This window comes from Crocuta crocuta, unplaced genomic scaffold (assembly GCF_008692635.1).
Source record: "Crocuta crocuta isolate KB4526 unplaced genomic scaffold, BGI_CrCroc_1.0 scaffold457, whole genome shotgun sequence".
NCBI lineage: Eukaryota > Metazoa > Chordata > Mammalia > Carnivora > Hyaenidae > Crocuta > Crocuta crocuta.
Window position 1 is genome coordinate 7674980 of NW_027531318.1, and position 20753 is coordinate 7695732.

A 20753-nucleotide genomic window follows, 5' to 3' on the forward strand; every position below is an offset into this window, starting at 1 on the left:
TGAGAAAGGTAATAAACTGATATCCTAACTGTGATTTTTGAAGAACTACATTTGAAAGCGCAAGGCAGTTCTGAATCAGTACTTTTTTTTTTAAGCTGTAGGACTTCACTTCTAGAAACAGAACAAGGATCTTATTGTGATAGAGCCACACAGTCTGTTCTCCTTGTATATATATGTTGTATTTAGAATTTTAAAAGCATTTGATATATTGAATGTACTTTTAGGACAAAATTTGCCTGTTCAGTTTTGGTTTCTCTGACATGCTGTTCGAATGTGAATGTAGCATTTTTGGAATTTTTATATGCAACATGCTATTTTTAAATCTTTTTCAAATACTGTATTATGCATTGTATGGTGTCTGTATGGCACAAAACAGTGTTTTTATAGCCCTCCTGGTTAGAAATTTTTGTTCTTAAGTCATGTTACGCTTGCCTTGTATGTGCTTTAAAGTTGCATTATGTATATCTCACCTCATCAGAAAACTGCCAGTTCTTTTCGCTGGAGGCAAGAGAAGGAATTTCATACCCATTAGTTTAATTGCTCTTTGCCAAAACATCCAATTTTCTGTTTTATTCATTAATCTGTAAATAACGTCTTAATATTTTCCTATTAGTTGAATTTTAACCAAAAGTATTTTGTTACTTTATATTTTTCATCCTATTTTGTGTATTTGACTTGATTTGGGTTCACTTGAACTTGACACCTTTTCCTACTTATTCAGCCATCCAGACTTTACTAGCAGTACGAAGGTGTTTCATATTCTCTTTCGGTTACTGTTTTTGTTTGTCTTAGGAACTGTCATTGGCAAAACAGCTTCGTCTCTTTGGAATTGTTAACCCTCTAAATTGTGAAGACTCTTCTGACTGTTTATAAACTAGGTCTAACCTGGTAAATATTAATTGCTCATACTTCCAGGCCTAACCACACAGTGTATAGCAAAAAGACATGAGAAATCAGGAAACATACAGTTGATTTTTAGTTTTGTCACTGACTATTCATGAACCTTGAGCCTTCCTGTCTGTAAAATGAGGACATCATGCCTCCCACAGGCAGAGCTGTGAGGATCAGAGGAGACTGCATGAGGAAGTCCTTTGTAAACTGCAAAAAGTTAGACTTTGTTATTGTTATGACTAATATTATTCTAATTGGGGGTTTTTACATTAGAGATGAAAATTTGAATTGTGCATAACCAATATCGCACCAGTGGCGAAATTGGCAAAGACTAGTTTTTAAGATATGTGAGAAGGTGGAAAATGTGTTGAATTTGCCCAGTCGTTGAGCATTAGTGAAAGACAGTATTGGCAGAATAATTACTTTTTCCATCCTCAAATATACTGTCTCCCTTTCCATAGAAACTATGTGAGGCAAGATGTCATATGTTTAGAATCTTTAAACAGATTCTAAAAGAGAGAGAGAGACAGAGAGAGAGAGAAAGAGAGAGGTCTTACCTTCCAAACAAACAATCTTTGGCAGGACCTATAGGTAGGTTTGAGTCTTAACTGTCCCACAGATTGTAAACATTACAAGACCTTGGTGAGCCATGCCCATGATCTCATTGAGACTTTGGCTCCCTCTATCTCATACCATGCACCTTAGGAAGTTCTTGGAACAGAAGCCGATGTGATCATTGTTATTATTTCTGCCAGTGTGGCCACAGTGCTGTGGCTGATAAAGCAGTGAGACAACCAGAAGTCACTAGATGATGAGGTCGAAGTGGTCTTCTCCATTTATATTCCATGTTACGTAGTTACATTATTAATGCATAATGAATGCTCTTTGCTTTTTAGTGATGTGACTGTGGCTAAGTATCTTAAAGTCATAGTCCCCTTATTATTTTTATTTTTTTCACAATTCCACAAAGATTTATTGGAAGCCTACTGTGTGACAGACACCAGACCATATCCCAAGGGAGAGTCAGAGAACGAGACCAGGCAGCTCACAAATTCATGGGAAAAGGACCCATAAGAAACAACTGCAATAGAATGAAAAAAAAAATGGCTACAGATGCCTTTGGTTTTAAGTAGCCAAAGTGGATTGTAGGCCTGGTTGATTCAGTGGCTTGACAATGTCATCAAGGACCCCAGGCTATTTTCCTCTGTCTGCTCTGCCTTTCTCAGTGTGACCTGTGATTACTCCTTATATAAATAGGAGAACTTCCAGAAGATTCCTTGGAGACATCATCTTAGAACTCACTGGCCATAATTGGGCCGTATCTAGCCTACTCCTAAACAAGTAATGGTAGAGGCAATGAGACTTCCCTGATAGGCTTAGGCCAGTCAAGAATTGTCTCTGGGGTTTAGACACACTTTCTCCAGGTGCATTTGTGTAAGAGTTATAGACCCAAACAAAATCAAGCCTTGGGAAATACTGGAGAATGAGGGAATGGATTTTAGAGAAAATCGTCTACAGGAATTTAAAGGGGAGGGAGCGGATCTACTGAGAAGGGGAGTGGGGGAGGAATTTTATGGAGGAAATGTTATTTTAGCTGGTATTAAAAGGAGTCAGTTTTCAGGGATGAGTAGGAGTTTCTGGGAGCTTAGAAAGGCATCCAGGTAAAGAAAATAACATAGTCAAAGATGGAAAAGAACATGGCCCTTTAGAGAACACCAGTATTCCTAGAGGCTGCAATATAGTTGATGCAAAAGGATATGCTGGGAAATAAGACCAGAAGGTGAGGTTGAGTGAGATAGGGAAAATACTTGAATGTCATGCTAATGATCTAAACCTCATCCTGAAGAAAATGAAGCCAATAAGCATTTTAAGAAATCCATCATCCTTTTGTCTATGTCTTTTTAGTCTTTTGGAGATCTGACGGTCAATGTCAAGTGGATTCCTCAGAAGGGCCTATGTTAACACATTCCCTGGAGTCTTCCATGGTTTATAACACTTTTATACTTGAAGGTCATTTCGACCAGATATTAGAATGTTGATTCACATTTCCTCTTGAGTAGTTTACATATGTTATTCCCTTTTCTTCTGCATAAAACATTGCTATTAAAAAGGCTAAGGATAATATCTTATTCTCTCCCTTGGAAGTGATTTGGTCTTTTGCCTAGATGACCGAATAATTTTTTTTTTTCTTATTAAAGTCTAACAGTTGCACTAGAATATTTCTCTATGTTAGCACATTCTGGGCCAATTTTCTCAGGTACATAGGGTGACCTTCCTGTTTTGTTTATTTCAGGAGAACGTTTTCTTGAATCCTGGTTTTTAAAATTTGCTCTATTAAATTGCTTTGTTTTCTTCTTAAGGACTCACTATGCATATATTAGTTTCTCTGCCTAGTCTTCTGAATTTTTTGTTAGCTTTTTCCCACCATTTTTTAAAGTTAATTCTCTTATTTGAGAGAGGCAGAAACAGCATGAGTGGGAGAGAGAGAGGAGAGAGAGAGAATCTCAAGCAGGCCTCACACCACCAGCACAGAGCCCAAAGCAGGGCTCAGACTCACGAAGCCATTGGATCATGACCTGAGCTGAAACCAAGAGTTGGATACTTAAACCACTGAGCCACCCAGATGCCCCCTCACCTCTGTCATTTTTGGGCTCTCCACATATTCTATTAATTTAAAGGTATTACCCATTATATTTATTCATTTTTGTGTCCCTTTTGGTTTACTCTTCATTTTCAAAAATGTATTTGCTTTCATGTCTAATTCTTTGTGGATGGGTTTCACCTGCCTTTAAAAATTGGGTTTTTTACTAACCACCCAATTTATTTCCCTTTCATTGCTTCTATAATTTTCTTTTCTTTTTTTTTTTACCTTTTTAAAAAAATGTTTTATTTATTTCTAGGAGAGAGAGAGAGAGACAGCATGAGCAGGGAGGGTCAGAGAGAGAGGGAGTCACAGACTGAAACAGGCTCCAGGCTCTGAGCTGGCAGTCAGCACAGAGCCCGACGCGGGGCTCGAACCCACGAACCGCGAGATCATGACCCAAGTGAAAGTCGGATGCTTAACTGACTAAGCCACCCAGGCGTCCCGCTTCTATAATTTTCTTCCAGCTCATTCCTTTTCTTCTAGTAATTCAATATGGAAACTGGACATAGTCTTTTTGTTTTCCTCATTTGTAAGTGAAATGAGTTTTCATGGTGTTTTTGGAGGAGATGTGGACCAGCATTGCATTTCTAATTTCATGGTCCTCGAGATCCCATTTCTGTTACTTTCCCAGTGATGGAGAGTAGACTCAGACTGCTTTCTTCTCCTCCTCTCTTTTTACCTGGACTCTATCATTTCTTCACCCCATTGTCCCTGCCTTACTCTGTTTGGATGCAGCTCCCAGTAGTTTCTCCTTAGTGCAGGGCTTCAACCTAGAAGGAACCTTCAGTTTGTAGTATAACGGATTCACAGGATTCAGACCACAGAGCACTCCAGCACCATCAGGCCTGGCGGCATTTTGGTCTTATTCACTAATCAGTGTGGGATCCCTGGTTCTAGGGCCTCTACAAGTCCCTCTTTGTGCAGATTTCTGGTTTCTTAGAGCATGTGGGCTTTGTAATTTAAGTAGTTTGCCCCAATCTGCTTGTACTTAAGGGCCCATGACAATATCTTGTCACCTAGTGTTTCTGTGCTTTTGTTTTGCTGCCACGAGTTTCTCTGTTTCCTTGGGGAGATTCACAAACTGTGCCAGCATCATCTTCCCAGAATTCCTCCAGTCTTTCTTGAAAAATAAAAATTGTTCTGTAATTTCATAATTGACTACTGTTTTAGCTTATTGATACACGTAACATCACTTAGAAAAGTAAAGTAGGGAGGGGGGCTGCACGTTGGAAGCCCCTGCAATTCTAAGAGCCATTGTTTTTGCTTTTGAGTTTACGCGTGCATCTGGATTGAGGAGGTGGTTAGTTAGGGTTATGAGTTCATTTCATTTGGACCAATAATTGCAGTATTGTAGGGCGGCTTGAATACTGGGCCAAGCAGGCTTGAATTCAGATCCCACTCTGCCATCTCTCCTTGTGCTTTGCACATATTAATGTATTTTTCGAAGTTTTTCCTCACCTACAACATGGAAATAGCACTCCAGCAACAACCACTCCTAAGTGCCTCAAAGGGCAATTTGGTTTAATTTATGTGGGATATTTGACTGAAGGTTAATAAATTAAACTTTTATAATCTTTTGATTTGATTGCACCCTAGTGCATAGAGGTGTAACAAGGCGGCAATGTAGAAGACACTCGAAAGTATAATCACTTGTTTTGTATAAAAAGCTTTATTAGGAGCACCTGGGTGGCTCAGTCAGTTAAGCGTCCAACTTCAGCTCAGGTCATGATCTCGCAGTTTGTGAGTTTGAGCCTCGCATCAGGCTCCATGATGACAGCTCAGAGCCTGGAGCCTGCTTCAGATTCTGTGTCTCCCTCTCTCTGCCCCATCCCCACTCATGCTCTATCTCCTTCTCTCAAAATAAAATAAAACATTTAAAAATATATTTTAAAAAGCTTTATCATAGAATTTTAGGGAAAATGGCAAATATTTTCAAATTAATTTTATTAACACATCCAAATGTGAAAGTGTGTCCTGTATTTAAATGTGGTATTGAGAACAAGGCCGTTAGTATTGTTTGCATGGTCCCCATAGCAATCAGGGGAGGCAGGTTGTTGTGGAAAAGATACTTTCCACTTACACTTGAAAAAAACCTGACGGGGGTCCTGCCTTCACCATTCTCTAGAAGTTTAGCTTGGTTGTTATGTCCTCAGTGAAAGCTTCCTTTTGTAGCTGTGAGTTTGAAAGTTAATTCAATGGGGTTTCTAGAAACTGGCCAGCAACTTTCACAGAAACTGGGCATACAACAATAAACATGACAGAAAGAGTCCCTGCCCCCTTGGAACCTATGTTCTAGGTCAAAGGCAGATAAATTTAAGTCACTCCTGCAGAGAGCAGTAAGTGCTGTAACATAGAAGAGCCAGGTATTATAGTAAGAGCAGCTTAATCCAGACTCAAAGTTCAGGAAAGCCTCGCTGAGAAGAATGTTACCTTAGTTGGTAGCTGAGGCTATGTGGAAAGCCCCAAGCTAGTGGGGAAATAGACAAAAAAGCCATGTGCAAAGATACAGAGACATGCAAGTGACACATTTGAGGACATGAACTTAAAAGACTGATGTTCCTAATACTGGCTGAAGTTCAGACTCCCAACAGAGATTAAAAAAAAAATCGTGGGCCCCACCCCAGACTTAATGAACCACATTCTCAGAGAGTGAGTGTTAGAATTCTGATTATTAACTCCTGGGCCAGGGCAGGGGGGTGCGAGCACTGGCTTAGGGCTTGTGTGTAGGGGGTTGGAAAAGGGGATCAAGGCAGAGAGGTGAGGCAGGGAACCCAGGGCACACATATAACAACCATGAAGGGCTTGTTAACCACATGTGGAGTTTGGTTTTTATCCTCAGGGCAGGAAGAATTATCCAAGGGCAATGGAAGAGCTAGAGGGATGGGGAATAAGATGTTCAGATTTATGAATATAAGTCCACTAAGATTACTAGAACACGGCCCCTTGAGAGATAGAGGCTAGTTTATGAGCTTCAACATCTTTGAAACCTCAGTCTTTAAAATCTAAAATGGGGGCACCTGCGTGGCTCAGTCAGTTAAGTGTCTGACTTCGGCTCAGGTCATGATCTCATGGTTCATGGGTTTGAGCCCCATGTCGTGCTCTGTGCTGGCAGCTCAGAGCCTGGAGCCTGCTTAGAATTCTGTGTCTCATTCTCTCTCTGCCCCTCCCCCGCTTGTGCTCTGCCTCTGTCTCTCAAAACTAAAAAATGTAAAAACTTTTTTATATAAAAAAATTAAATCTAAAATGGAAATAATATCTACTTTGTATGGTTATTGTGAGGTTTAACTGAGATAATGTATGCAAAGTGCCCGATATATGATTGGCACTCAGAAGCTATTAATTTCTCTCTCTGGAAACTCTTGGCTTTATCTCCCTGACTCCGTAAAACAATCACCCCCACAACTCCAGTACAGCGCTTTCTGCCCATGGGTCCTGTCCCTGTGCTTTAATAAAATCATCTTTTGGTGCGCGCACACACACGCACACACACACACACACACACACAACGGTATTAACTTCTTGAGAAAGCCATGGAGCCAAATAATTGGACATCACACAGCAACTGGCATACATCAGGGAAGTGAGGATTTCTGTGTAACCATCCATTTTCAATTTCCTCTGACAAATTCTTTTCCCGCCCACACGTACAGCACCAACACAGAGAACCCACTTCTCCTTCACTCACCACCTCTCACATGCATTACTTCAGTTACGGTCTTCCTACTGACAACTTCCAAATCTACGACACCAGTCTGGTTTTCTTTCCTGAGCTCCAGAGGCACATATGCAACTGACTTCTGGATATCTCTGCTTAAATGTCTTGTAGGTATGTCATTCAAATTAGGCCTCCTAATATGAAATACCATCTTTTCTCACCTCAAGAACACAAAACAACACCCTGCCTTTCCAACATTAGCTTGACCATAGGGTCAAGCCAGGAACATGGGCATCACCATCAAATCACTGGTCCCCATCTTCTCCAATCAGTGCTCACAAACCCATACCGCTTTCTGCAGGTCCACACCATAACCTGGACCTGCCACCACCTCTTAACTGAGCTAAGTTAAGTTAGTTAGTTAGTTCGAGTCCCCAACACATTCTTTGCCCCAACATCAACTCTGCAATCCTGAGAGAGCTAATGTGATACAAAATTGATAAAATGCCCTTTCCCACTCCTCCCTTCCAAGACACATGCTTAAACCTTTTCCAGTGGCTTTCTCGTGCCCTTAAAATGAGCTCCATACTCTCTACCCAGGCTAACAGTAAAGAGCCTTCAAGATCTCAGTAAGTCTCATTTTCTCCCATTCTCCCTTTCATACTTACGCTCTAACTACACTACAGTAAAAAAAAAAAAAAAAAAGGCACCTCCTCTCTCATTCTCAGATCTGTTTCATGATTATTCCTCCACCCTGAATCCCCTTCACACTGGATAACCTCTTATCTTTTAGACTTTAGTTTGCCAACATTCTCTTGAGGGGACGCACTTGAATGCCTCCCTTGTGGTGGGTAATTGCAGCATCTTCACCTCTTTCCTCCTAGTGCTGTTCATTACACTTATTTCCTAATGTCCCTCTTCCCCACTGAATGGCAAGCAACCTGATAGAAAAAGAGCATATACAGTCAGTCCACATTCTTCACAAATTCTGGTTGGGAATTTTCACCCTCTTGCTAAAATTTTTGTCACCCCGAAATCAGTACTCACAGCACATCCGTGCTCATTCTTGGACGTGCACGACGAGGTGAAAAATTTGAGTCACCCAAAATGCATGTTCTCAGCTGAGGTGGAACGAGATGATTCTCTGCCTTGTTATTGTTAGCTCCCATACTGTTAACAAGCATCAGTTTTGTAGCCTACTTATTGCCAGACTTTTCACATCTATGTGGGTTTTGTTGGTGATTTCCCTATTTAACATGGCCCCTGCGTGTGGCACCCAGTGCTCTCTAGCGTTTCTAAGCACAAGGAGGCTGTGCCTTACAGAGAAAATTCGTGTGTTGGAGAAGCTTCCTTCGGGCATGACTTGTAGTGTGGTAGTGTCCATGAGTTTAATGTTGATGAATTAACAATATATGAGATAAGATATCCTAAGTGGAAAACCCCGTAAAACAAGGTTATCTATTGATCAGTTGACCTAATGCTGCATTTCCCCTAGAAACAATGGTTCGGTATTTACTCAGTTTTTGTAATGACTTCATAAAGCATAACTACTACAAATAAGACTCAGCTGTATTACTAACTTCTGTATCCCCAGTAGTTAGCACAGTGACTCTCACATAATAGTTATTCAATAAATATTTGTTGAAGTTACATTGTGTGTATATATACATATGCAAACATACATAGGAATTATGTATAACAAATAAGTTGAATTTTGTTTTTTATGCCAAAGGCTTCACAGCCTTATCCTTACTTTCTGGGGTTTTTTTTTAATGCTAATCATAAGATTATTTTTTATAACATCTTTTGCTTTCAATTGTTCTCTAGGATGCTGGAGAAATGGTCCGTTCCTTCGTTGGTGGTTTGGAGCTTGTTGTCAACTTACTGAAATCAGATAATAAAGAAGTTTTGGCAAGTGTATGTGCTGCTATTACCAATATAGCAAAAGATCAAGAAAATTTAGCTGTCATTACAGATCATGGAGTTGTCCCTTTACTGTCCAAACTAGCAAACACAGTAAGTAACATATCCTTTTATTTTAAATGTATATTGTCTTAAGATATCATGGGGTAGTGGTAAAAACCATAAATTTAGAGTCTGGAGACCTGGATTCAAGCTTAATATCCATCACCTATTAAGTATGAGATTTTGGTCAACTAATTTGATTTAATTTCTCTGAGACTAATCAATGTGAAAGTATATTCTAACTGTACAATTTAATATGCAATATCCTTGTAAAATAGAGGCTGTTTTTTGTCACTGGCAAGTAAAGTAGTGCCAAATATAAATGTTATTGTAGAAGTGTTAACTATCATATTCCATCACCACCATTATTATCATTCGTTATCCTTAAGATGATTGTTCATGCCAACATTACAAGTTAAATGCTCTTCCCCAGGCTTAGCAAGCTTGGATTGATGGCATTCTTGAACTAGAAGACTTTGGCAACCACTGTATTATTTATTCAGAGCTGTGCCAGATAGAATAAGCAGCCTTGAGAGATAATGACTTCACCATGACCAGAGGTATTTGAGCATAGCTTGGGCTACCTCTTGGCAGGAAAGTCATAGAGCAGAAATTCAATCACTGGAAGGATGCTTGGTTTAGAAGACTTTTTAGGGCCAGTCTAATACTGAGTTCCTAAGAATAACTGCCAGATTCAGCTAAGGACACCGAGTTGTTGCCTCAATCAAGAGGATAGTACAATTATTAAGCAGAAAACTATATCCTATTTAGTTATATCTATAGCAGTTAATTACGTATGAAAAAAAGGATATAGTGTGAAAAAGGATATAGAAAAGAAAATGGCAGACTCAAACATATCATTGTTTGCTGCACTGCCTTCTCCCTCTTGGGAACCAAGATATATTACTGATGTAGAAGTATTCTTAGGGTAGAGGTGTAGACTTAATCTACCTATGCCAGTTAAGTGAAATGCTCCCTTAAGAATGTCCAGTATTCTTTAAATACATTTCTTTTTTAACTAAAGCACTTGCTCAAAAGGAAATCAAGCCTTGAGCAAATAACAAATGCCAGGCACTTGATTACCTTTGAGTATATTGACTATGTACAGTAGTCAATAAAAAGAAATTAAATTTTTTAAGTCATAAAAAGAAAACTCAAGATTGAACCTTGGTCCATTGGGGACCACCAAAATACTAATTTCCTTCAAGACACCACCTGAATAGCCACTTAGCCCTTCTCCCTTGACTCACTGACATTTTATTGGATAATAAACATCTAGCACAGAAACATGACCTCACAGGTTCTTTGCAATGCATGTACCACAATTCATTTCCTTTGTGCAGAATAATGATAAACTGAGGCATCATCTAGCAGAAGCTGTTTCACGTTGCTGTATGTGGGGCAGAAATAGAGTGGCCTTTGGCGAGCACAAAGCAGTGGCTCCATTAGTGCGTTACCTGAAATCAAATGACCCCAATGTGCATCGAGCAACAGCTCAAGCCTTGTACCAACTCTCAGAAGATGCCGACAACTGCGTCACCATGCACGAGAATGGTGCAGTAAAGGTACAGTTGATTGACCTTGTGGTTTAGTCCAAAGCAGGTATATGGAAGCTGGAAAGAAACTTACATAACAATAGGGTTTAATTGATGGGGGGAGTTGGACCCACAAAACTGACTATGTGTTGGGTCATGGCTGCAGCTGAACCATGTGTTAGTATGGTACATCCTGCAGCAAAGTTGGAGATTGAATTTTTCTAAACCAAAGATTATAAAACATACTTGTTTAGTAATTGCTCTAGAATTTGAATTTGATTCAGGAAAATGTATAGCACATTAATAATTAGTGACATTCATAATTCTACTTAATATTTACGTAGCACTTAAATAAAATATTGGCATGAACTCAGTAGCAAAGGAGCTGACTGAAACAACAACTAGACTATAGTTTGATGGTCTTAACCGTAATAGCAAAGGTCCAATTCAAAGACAGACTTTTTCGAAAAAAAAATCTGTGCATCAAATTTTCTTTGCCTTTAATCAATCAATACACAGGTAGGAGAGCTTCTGCACATAGACTTTATATATTGATACATTCTGTTATTGGACAGGTCTTGCACAACCTAACATTCCATCAGTAGCATCTTTAAAAAAATGAAACTATAAAATTTAAGCACCCTAGTACATATGCTTAGATAATTGCCAGTTCATTTAAGAATTGCCAGTTCATTTAAGAAGAGAATTTCTAGGCTACTCAAAGTCTTAATATTTAATAAGGTTTACAGTTTAATTGACATAAATGCCAGCTGCACATGCGATTCTAAGTTATTTCTTCATTTTTTAAAAAAATTTAATGTTTATTTATTTTTGAGAAACAGAGCATGAGCAGGGAAGGGGCAGAGAAAAAGAGAGACACAGAATCTGAAGCAGGCTCCAGGCTCTGGTCTGTCAGCACAGAGCCAATGCAGGGTTCGAACTCACGAACCATGAGATCATGACCTGAGCCAAAGTCAGACGTTCAACTGACTGAGCCAAGGCACCCCTGAGTTATTTCATCTTAACACAAGTGAAGAGATAATCCAAAATCACTTAGGAATTGTATTCTTCTATGTAAAGTAATGAAACTGTGTTCACCCACCTGCACAGCTTATAGAAAAAGAAGGCAATAAAAATGATTAGGAAGAGGGGATAGGAAAGAGAGAAGCAAAGAAAGAAAATAGGGATTGTTCTGTTCTAGAACCCTTTGCTGGTTCATCTTAGGGTCTCTTGAGGGCCTCTCCATCTCACCTATTTGCATTCCTAACTACCAGCTATTTCTACTGGAGAGTGACTATAACGAACAGGACACTGTTTTTTTGTAAGTTACTCATCACAATATAGCAGCAACCTAATCATGGGCTCTCCCTCTTGGGACCATGGGGGTAGCATATGGACCTGTGTCTTCCTTCTCTGGTTTTAAGGAGGAGGAAAATGTGGATGTGGCGAGTGGGTGTTGGTAGAATAAATGGGGTTTGGTGCTTGGCTATGGGAAATAAAGGAAGGAGTGAGTCAAAAATGACTCCAGGTTTTAGGTGAAGAGGAAGAGGAAGATTCTATTAGCCAAGATCGTGCAAGAAAATATTGGGCACATTTAGGTGATTACAGTACCTGAAGTAAATATGTCACAATGTTTAACTGCTAACATTTCTGACTCCAAATGCATATACACTTTATCCACTATTTTGGCAAATCCCTTGTTGTTTTCATTCATTAACCACAAGTGTACCTTTCTAGTCAAAAGCATATAGTGTTATTTCCTAGTCCTACATACATTCCTGCTGTAGCTGCCCAGGAGCAATGCTGACAGACTCTTTGACAATTACCAGAGTCATCCTGTCATCCAGTTCATAAGTGGTTTATTCTAGAGTTAGTTCCTTCATCATACAGTTTCCTTAACAGCAGCAGCTGATGTTATCACCTAGCTGTCTTATGCCAACTGATGTTTATTCTATAATAACAGTGAACAGGCTTGAGGGTCTGGAATAGATTGGTGTATCAGTTTCTACTGTGTTCGATTTAAATGGTCAGTTTGAATTTCAAGTCTAGAGCCACACTGTTCAGTGGAAATGTAATGCAAGCCACACATGTAATATTAAATTTTCTAGGAGCTAGAATTTCAGAAAAGATAAAAAGAAATGAAATTACTTTTAGTAATAAATTTTATTTAACCCAATATATCCAAAATATTCTTACTTCAACATGTAATCAATGTTAAATATTTTTTTGTATTTGTGTTTTATACTTATGATACATCTCAAGGGGGACTGGCCATAATTCAAGGTCTCACTAGTGACTAGTGCCTTTCTTATTGGACAGTGCAAGTCTAGAGGCAGGAGAGAGAGAGGAAGATCAAAAAGTATCAGTGGTCACAAATGAGGGTGGATGAGTTGTTTTTGGCAGAGAGTTTAGAGAAGCTGGGGAAATGTCTACATTTGCATTCACAGAGCTTATATGATAGGAAGAAGAGCTGTTAAAGTAACTTCAAGAAGTTAACAGGTTGTCTAGGAGTTCTAGAAGCCAGAGGAAGAGGGAGTTTCCAAAGAGTTTGTGTTTAAATACTGTTAAGTGGTCAACAAGTATTTCCTGACTCCATTATGTTGAAAAGTAATCCGGGTGTTAGAACCTTTCCAGGTAAGAATATCTTCTATATGAACTAAGAAATCTCCTATTCTGGTAAATGCAGCATGAGAGGAATAATATAATCCTCATCCTCTTTATGATTTTACACAAGCCTCCTTCTCAAAAGCATCAGCCCAGGGTCTTGCATCATTACAAAACCTAGTGAACATGGATGCAGATCTGCTGGCAACTCCACTGAAAGTATGAGAAGTCTAGGGGATGTACCAAGGTCATTTGATAATTATAACAAAACCGCAACACAGGCAAGTAATACAAGAGAGAAATATGTTGCAGGAAACACTGAGCAAAATGAGCACTTCCCTAAGACAGAAAAAGTGATCAGCTAGAAAGATGATGAGCACCTATAAAAGGCATTAAGCTCCCTTCCCCATTATGACATTGGCTTTGTTTTGCAAATGTCTATACCAGGCAGGTGAAAGCTACATTCTGGCTTATAACTTTCTGGAAGACAGGAAATTGAAGAGATTGCAGAAAGTACAACCAAAAGTGGGTCCAACAGAGAGAGGGAGGAGCAAGCAGTTCAAGTGGGGTAGAAGTGAAAGGGTTGTCTTGGGAGCCTCCCAGACTCAGCACATGAAGTGGCATTCCAGAGAGTAGGAAGGATGAGCCCAGAAGCAAATACACCCATGGTCCTTGAAGCCTGGCACAGCACAAGAAAAATATCACTAACACTTTTGAGTCAAGTAAAGGGACTTCAGAGGCTAAGATCACCAAGTAATTCTTGGTGTTTATATGCATTCCACACACTTAATGTTTGATCAAACTGTAATTTTTTCTGTTAATTAAAACTCATGGTCTTACGTACTTTCCTCACACTCCAGATACTCCCTGGAGTGCTGGGGATAGTCCATTGGTGATGTGCTGTTAAGTTACTTAGCACTAGTATGTATCAGTGACTATGTTATGATACCAAATATAGAGTTATATATAGACTTTACTTCTGATTGGCTTTTTTCTTGTTATTTGCATTTATCCTTTAAGGTGAGAAAGAAATGGATAACTACTTAAGGATTCCAGCAAGTTAGATTTTTAACTCTAATATTATATATACATATATATATCAAATGTTTTCCCTATTTCATTTTTATTTAACTTAAAACATGTAATAGCTTTATAATTGACATATACATGCACATGTATAGAATGTCAATTTGAAAAATTTTAATGTATATATAAATACCAAGAAGCCATTATTAGATCAAGACAATGACCCACCCCCACCCCCTAAAGTTGATGAAGTCCAATTTATCTTTTTTTTTAATGGACCATGATTTTGGGGTTATGTCCAAGAAATATTTGCCTAATACATAGTCACAAGGATTTTCCATGTTTTAGTCTGGAAGTTTTATAACTTTTTGGTTCTGCACTTAAATCTGTGAATGATTTTGAGTTAATTTTTGTTTATACTCCTAGGGGGCATCTGAGCATCATTTGTTGAAATAGTGCCATTTCCCCACTGAATTTCTTTTGTAATTCTGGAAAAAAATTAATTGAATATATCTGCTTTGTTCCATTATTCTGTTTGTCTATATTTATACCAATACCACATTGTCTTTATTACTACATTTTTATAATAAGCCTTAAAGTTAGGTAGTATACATTATCCTTTTTCTTTTTTTAAAAGTTATTTTGGCTATTTTTAAACCAGTTTGTTAATTTCTACAAGAAATGCTTCCTGAGATTTTGATTGGGATGGCATTGAATCTGTACCTTATTTAGGAGAAAATTGACATTGTAACATTATTGTCATCTGACTCATAAAGAAGGAATATTTCTCCATTATTTTTGTGTTATTTATTTCTCAACAATATTACATAATTTTCATCACATAGGGCTTTTACATCTTTTGTCAGATTTACCCCTATGTAAATATTTTTGATGCTACTCTAAGTAGAATTTTTAAAACTTCAGTTTCTGATTGTTCATTGTTTTTATAAAGAAATTTAATTGATTTTGTGTTTAATCTTACATCTCACAATCTTGCTAAATTCACTTATTTGATCTAGTAGGGTTGTGAAGATTCTGCATAGATTTTCTATGTAGATTTTCTACATAGACCAGGGGTCGGCAAACATTTTCTCTAAAGGGCCAGATCGTAAATATTTTAGACTTTATGACCACATAAAGTCTCTGTTGCAGATTCTTCTTTCGTTGTTGTCATTATTTACAACTATACAAAATGTAAAAACCATTCTTCATTCTTTGAGCCATACAAAAACAGATTGTCAATTGCCAGTGTCTCACATAAACAATCATGATTGTCATCTACACAAAAAGACTTCTCTTTCTTCTTTTCTAACCTGGATGCCTTTTATATATTTTCGCCTGACTTAATGGGCCAGAAATTCCTGTACAATATTGGGGAAAAAAGTGATAAGAGCAGATATCTTAGTCTTATTCCTTATCTTGGAGGGAATACATTCAGTCTTTCACCATGAAGTTTACTATTGGCTGTAGGTTTTTGTTGGGGGTCTTTTATCAGGCTAAGTTTCTTTTCTTTTACTACTTTAATGAGGATTTTTAAAAAATTTTTTTACATTTACTTTTTAATGAGAGACAGAGATAGAGCACCAATGGGGGTTAGAGAGAGAAGGAGACACAGAATCTGAAGCAGGCTCCAGGCTCTAAGCTGTCAGCACAGAGCCTGATAAGGGGCCTGAACCCATGAACCCTGAGATCATGACCTGAACTGAAGTCAGACGCTCAACCGACGGAACCAACCCGGTGCCCCAAGGATTTTTTTTTTTAAATCAGGAATAGACACTGGATTTTGTCAAATGCTTTTTACTGTATCTATTGAGATTATCTTATGGTTTTTCTTTTAGCATTTGTTATCATAGAGAATCATAGTGATTTGGTTTAAATATTAAACCAACCCAGCATTCTTAGGATGAACCTGCTTGGTCACAGTATATTATCCTTTCTATACATTGCTGAATTTAATTTACTAAAATGTTGCTTAGAGTTCTGCATCTGTGTTCATGAGAGATACTGGTTTGTAGTGTTCTTTTCTTGTAATGTCTCCTTTTTGCTATCACAGTAATGCTTCAGTAAATGAGTTGGAAAGTGTTCCTTCCTCTTCAGTTTTCTGGGAGAATTTTATAGCACTGGTGTTATTTGTCCCTTAAATGTTTGGTTGAATTCACAAGTTAAGCCACCTGAACCTAAAGTTTTCATTTTCAGAAGGTGTTAAACTTCAAATCAAATTTCTTTAGTCAATATAAAACTGCTCAGTTTGTTTTTTTGTGTGTGAGCTTTGGTAGTTTGTGTCTTTCAAGGAATTAATTCATTTCATCTAAGTTGTCAAATGTATTGGCATAAACTCATTCATAATATTCTCTTATCCTTTAATACATATTTTTATTATGACATTTTCTTCCACTCTTGATATTAATAATTTTTGTCTTTTTTCTTGATCAGTCTGACTAGAAGTCTATCAATGCCATTATCTTCTTGAAGAACTAACTTTGTTTCTTTGATTTTCTCCCTTTTTCTGTTTTTTATTTCACTGATTTCTAATGTGATCTTTCTTATTTCCTTTTTTCGATTACTTTAGGGTTTCATTTGTTCTTCTTTGTATACTTTCTTAAAGTATAAACTAAGATCATTGATTTGATATCTTAATCTTTGCTAATAATAATACTTAGTTATATAAATTTCCCTCTAATACTGTTTTAGCTGCATCTCAGAAATTTTGATAAGTCGTGTTTTTATTTTCATTCAGTTAAAAATACTTTATAGTTTCCCTTTTGATTTCTTCCTTGACCCATGTATGATTTAGAAGTATGACATTTAATTTTTAAATATTTGAGAATTTTTCCATTGGCCTGTTACTGATTTAATTCGATTGTAGTCAGAGAACATATATTACTTGACTATTTATTTTAATGTGAGCTTTTTTCTGTGACCCAGAATATGGTTTAACTTGTTAATGATCCACATGTAACTTCAAAAAAAATGAGTATTCTGGTGTGGTTGAATAAAGTGTTCTATAAAGTTTAATAAGGTCAAGTTGATAAATATTGTCCAAATATTCTATATCTTTGTTGATTTTATAACTATTTGTTCTATTTATTATTCTGTGAGGCAAATGTCTTGACCACTACATTACAGAAGTACCTGTTATTGTAGATTTGCCATTTTTTTCTCACAATTCAATCAGTTTTTTCTTTATTCATTTTGAAACTCTTTTATTAGGTGTGTAAGTATTTAGGAATAGTATGTCCTCTTGATGACCCCTTTATATGTATGAAATTACCTTTATCCCTTGTCATATTCTTTGCTTTGAAATTTGCCTTTTCTGCTATTAACAGGGAAACTCCTTTCTTTTGGTTAGAATTAGCATGCTAAATTCTATACTTGTTTCTGAACTTTTACCGTATTTGTGTATTTTTATTTATTGGTTATTTGTAGGCAGCATTTAATTAGGACTTGCTTTTTTTATTCAAATCACAACTTCTGCCTTTTGGGGGGAGGGTGTCTGCACTATTTACATTTAATGTACTATTGACATGGTTGGCTTTAAATGTGATATTATTTATTCCCTATTTTTCCAATCTTTCTTTTATTTTTGTCATCTTCTTGGCTTAATTGAATACTTTTGAACATTCCATTTTATCCCTTTTTGGTTATTTATTTATTGTTTCATTTTTATTATTTATGATTCTTTGTTAGTTTAATGGTTGCTTTAGAGGTTGTAGTGTAAATATATAATCTGGCACAGTATCTTCACGTTATATTATACACAGAAACATATAGTTGAAGAATCATACAACACTGTGTCTCCATTTTTGTCCTCCTGGCTTTTGTGCTATCGTCATGCATTTGACTCATACATGTCGTAAACTTCACATTGTCCTTGTTTTGGGCTGTATATATAAATTATCAATTATAGAGATTTAAATAAATTGGGAAAAGTGCTATTTATTCCTTTCTATAGATGCAGATTTTCATCTGATATCATTTTCTTTCTGCCCAAAGGACTTTTAACACTTCTTGTAGTACAGCTCTGTTGATACATTCTTTCACTTTTTAAAATGTATGTATATATGTTTGTTTGTTTGTTTATTAAAGAGATAGAGAGTGAGCAGGGATGGGGCAGAGAGAGAGGGAGCCTGATGCAGGCTCAAACCCACAAACTGTTGAGATCATGACCTGAGCCAAAACCAAGAGTCGGATGCTTAACCAACTGAACCACCCAGGTGCCCCTCTTTCATCTTTATATGTCTAAAGAAGACTTTATTTTGTCTTTGTGTTTGAAAAATATTTTTGGTAGGCATAGGATTTTACAATGACATTTTTCCCTTCAGTAAACATGTTGCTTCATTTTATTCACACTTGTGTTGTTTCTGAGAAGAAATCCGCTGCCATTCTTATGTTTGTTTATTTATGTGTCATTTTTTTACTACTGCTTTTAAGATTTTATCATTTTCACTGATTTTGAGCAATTTGATTATGATATGTCTTGGTGGTATTTTCTTTATGTTTCATATGCTTGGGTTTTGTTTAGCTTCTTGGATCATTAAGCTTATAATTTTCATCAAATTTGGAAAATTTAGAGCCATTATTTCTTCAAATACTTTTCTCTCTCTCCTCTTTCTACTATCCTTTAGAAACTCCATTTTCTCCTATATTTGGCTGCTTGACATATTCCCACAGCTTCTATGGCTTTGGTCATTTTTTTCAGTCTTTTTTCCTCTGTGTATTTTAATTTGGAATGTTTTTATTCCTATGGCTTTAAGTTCAGAAATTATTTTTGCAATGTTTAATTTACCTTTATTTCTGTCAGTGTGTTTTACATTGCAGGTAATATAATTCCATCTCCCCAGATTAGATTTGGGTCTTTCTATATCTTTCATGTCTCTACTTAACATGCTGAGTCTTTCCTCTAGCTCATATGAAACCCAGTTCTGGTAATGGTTCTAGTATCATTTCCAGTTTGCTTTCAATTGGTTGATGTTTCTCTTTATTATGGGTCATGTCAGACACTGACTTTGCAGGGGAAAAGGATTTTTTTTATTAAGTTTTTTATTTTAGTTCCCATAGAGTTAACATACAGTGTTGTATTAGTTTCAGATGTACAATATAGTAATTCCACACTTCGGTGCATCACCCAGTGCTAATCACAAGTGCACATCTTAATCCCCTCTCCTATTTCCCCCATCCTCCCTCCCATCTCCCCTCTACTAACCATCAATTTGTTCCGTGTAGTTATGAGTCTGTTTCTTGGAAGGCACTGAATTTTAATGTGTTGAGTGATAGTGTCTATAAATATTCTTGAGTTTTGTTCTGGGATGCACTTATGTTACTTAGAAACAGTTTGATCCTTTCAGTTCTATGCTTTGTTGGCAAAAAAATAAAGCTAATTCTTACCCACTACTGAGGTAAGACCCTTTTGGTTACTCTGCCCCACACCCATAAATTATGAAGCCTTTCACTGAGTGGTGGGATCAGGCACTGTTTGACCTGTGTGAGCCTCAGAGATTGTTCCAGCTGATCTTTCAGGTGGGCCTTTCCTGTCCTGGGGTGTGTGTAGTTTCCTCACACACAGATGCTGATAGGTTCTGTGCTAACGCTTCAGGTGCCCCTACTGGAGGTCTCCATGGTTCTGTGCTCGCAGAGTTCTCTTCCCTCCAGTAATCTTCTCCGAAGACTCCAGTCTGCCATGCTTGGCCTCCCAGCTCGGGGAAGCTGCCGTGCTTCGCTCAGGTTTTCTCTCGCTGTGTGGTGGCCTGTAAACTCTCCAGGCAGCAGGCTGGAACAGTAGAGTTTGCCTCTTGAGTTTTCCTTCTCTCAGGGATTACTGTCATTTGATGCCTGATCCAGTATCTTAAAAGTCATGTTGCTTTATGTATTTTAACCATTTTTAAGTTGTTTTAGATAGGAAGATAAATATGTTTCCTATTACCCTATCTTGGCATGAAGTGGAATTCTTATTTTTCTTTTTATGCTTTCTTTATACGATAAGATCATGGAAGGTGAGAGCTGGTGGAGGTGAGTTATCCATTCTAAACACACAACTTGCAGGTAAGGAATGTAAGGCCCAGATTAGTGAAGTACCGAAAACCACACAATCAACACATGGCATAACATCATAAATGATTGTGATGTATAGTTTAGGGCTGTTTCCACCAGATGAGTGAATTTCAAGCCATGTCTCGTAGACTGTTAGGGTTCCCCTGGGAGGGATCAGGGCGCAGTACTCAGGGCAAGGGGGAAGCCAATGCTGGGTGTGGGGGGTGGTCACCTACTTTAAATAGAGCAGTGATTTTTTTTCCATTTTTTCTATTAGTAATTATGCATAAGATCTTGTTTTGAAACAGCTTTTTGTTGCCTTAAAAAGAATTGAAAATTACTGCACTAGGCCATGCTGCCCTTTAATAGTGTTTATGAAACCCAGTCAAAGCCATCTTTTTCACAT

At 37.5% G+C, this 20753-nt stretch overlaps 1 protein-coding gene across 2 annotated transcripts in view; it reads left to right on the forward strand.

Moving 5' to 3' along the window:
• Positions 1 to 20753, forward strand: part of ODAD2 (outer dynein arm docking complex subunit 2) — a 169903-nt gene that overhangs the window by 110725 nt on the left and 38425 nt on the right. For both annotated transcript variants that reach the window (XM_077771772.1, XM_077771773.1), the window contains 2 exons: positions 9018 to 9206; positions 10499 to 10720. In XM_077771772.1, coding sequence (XP_077627898.1) covers positions 9018 to 9206; positions 10499 to 10720 — 411 coding nt within the window. The remainder of the gene's footprint in view (positions 1 to 9017; positions 9207 to 10498; positions 10721 to 20753) is intronic.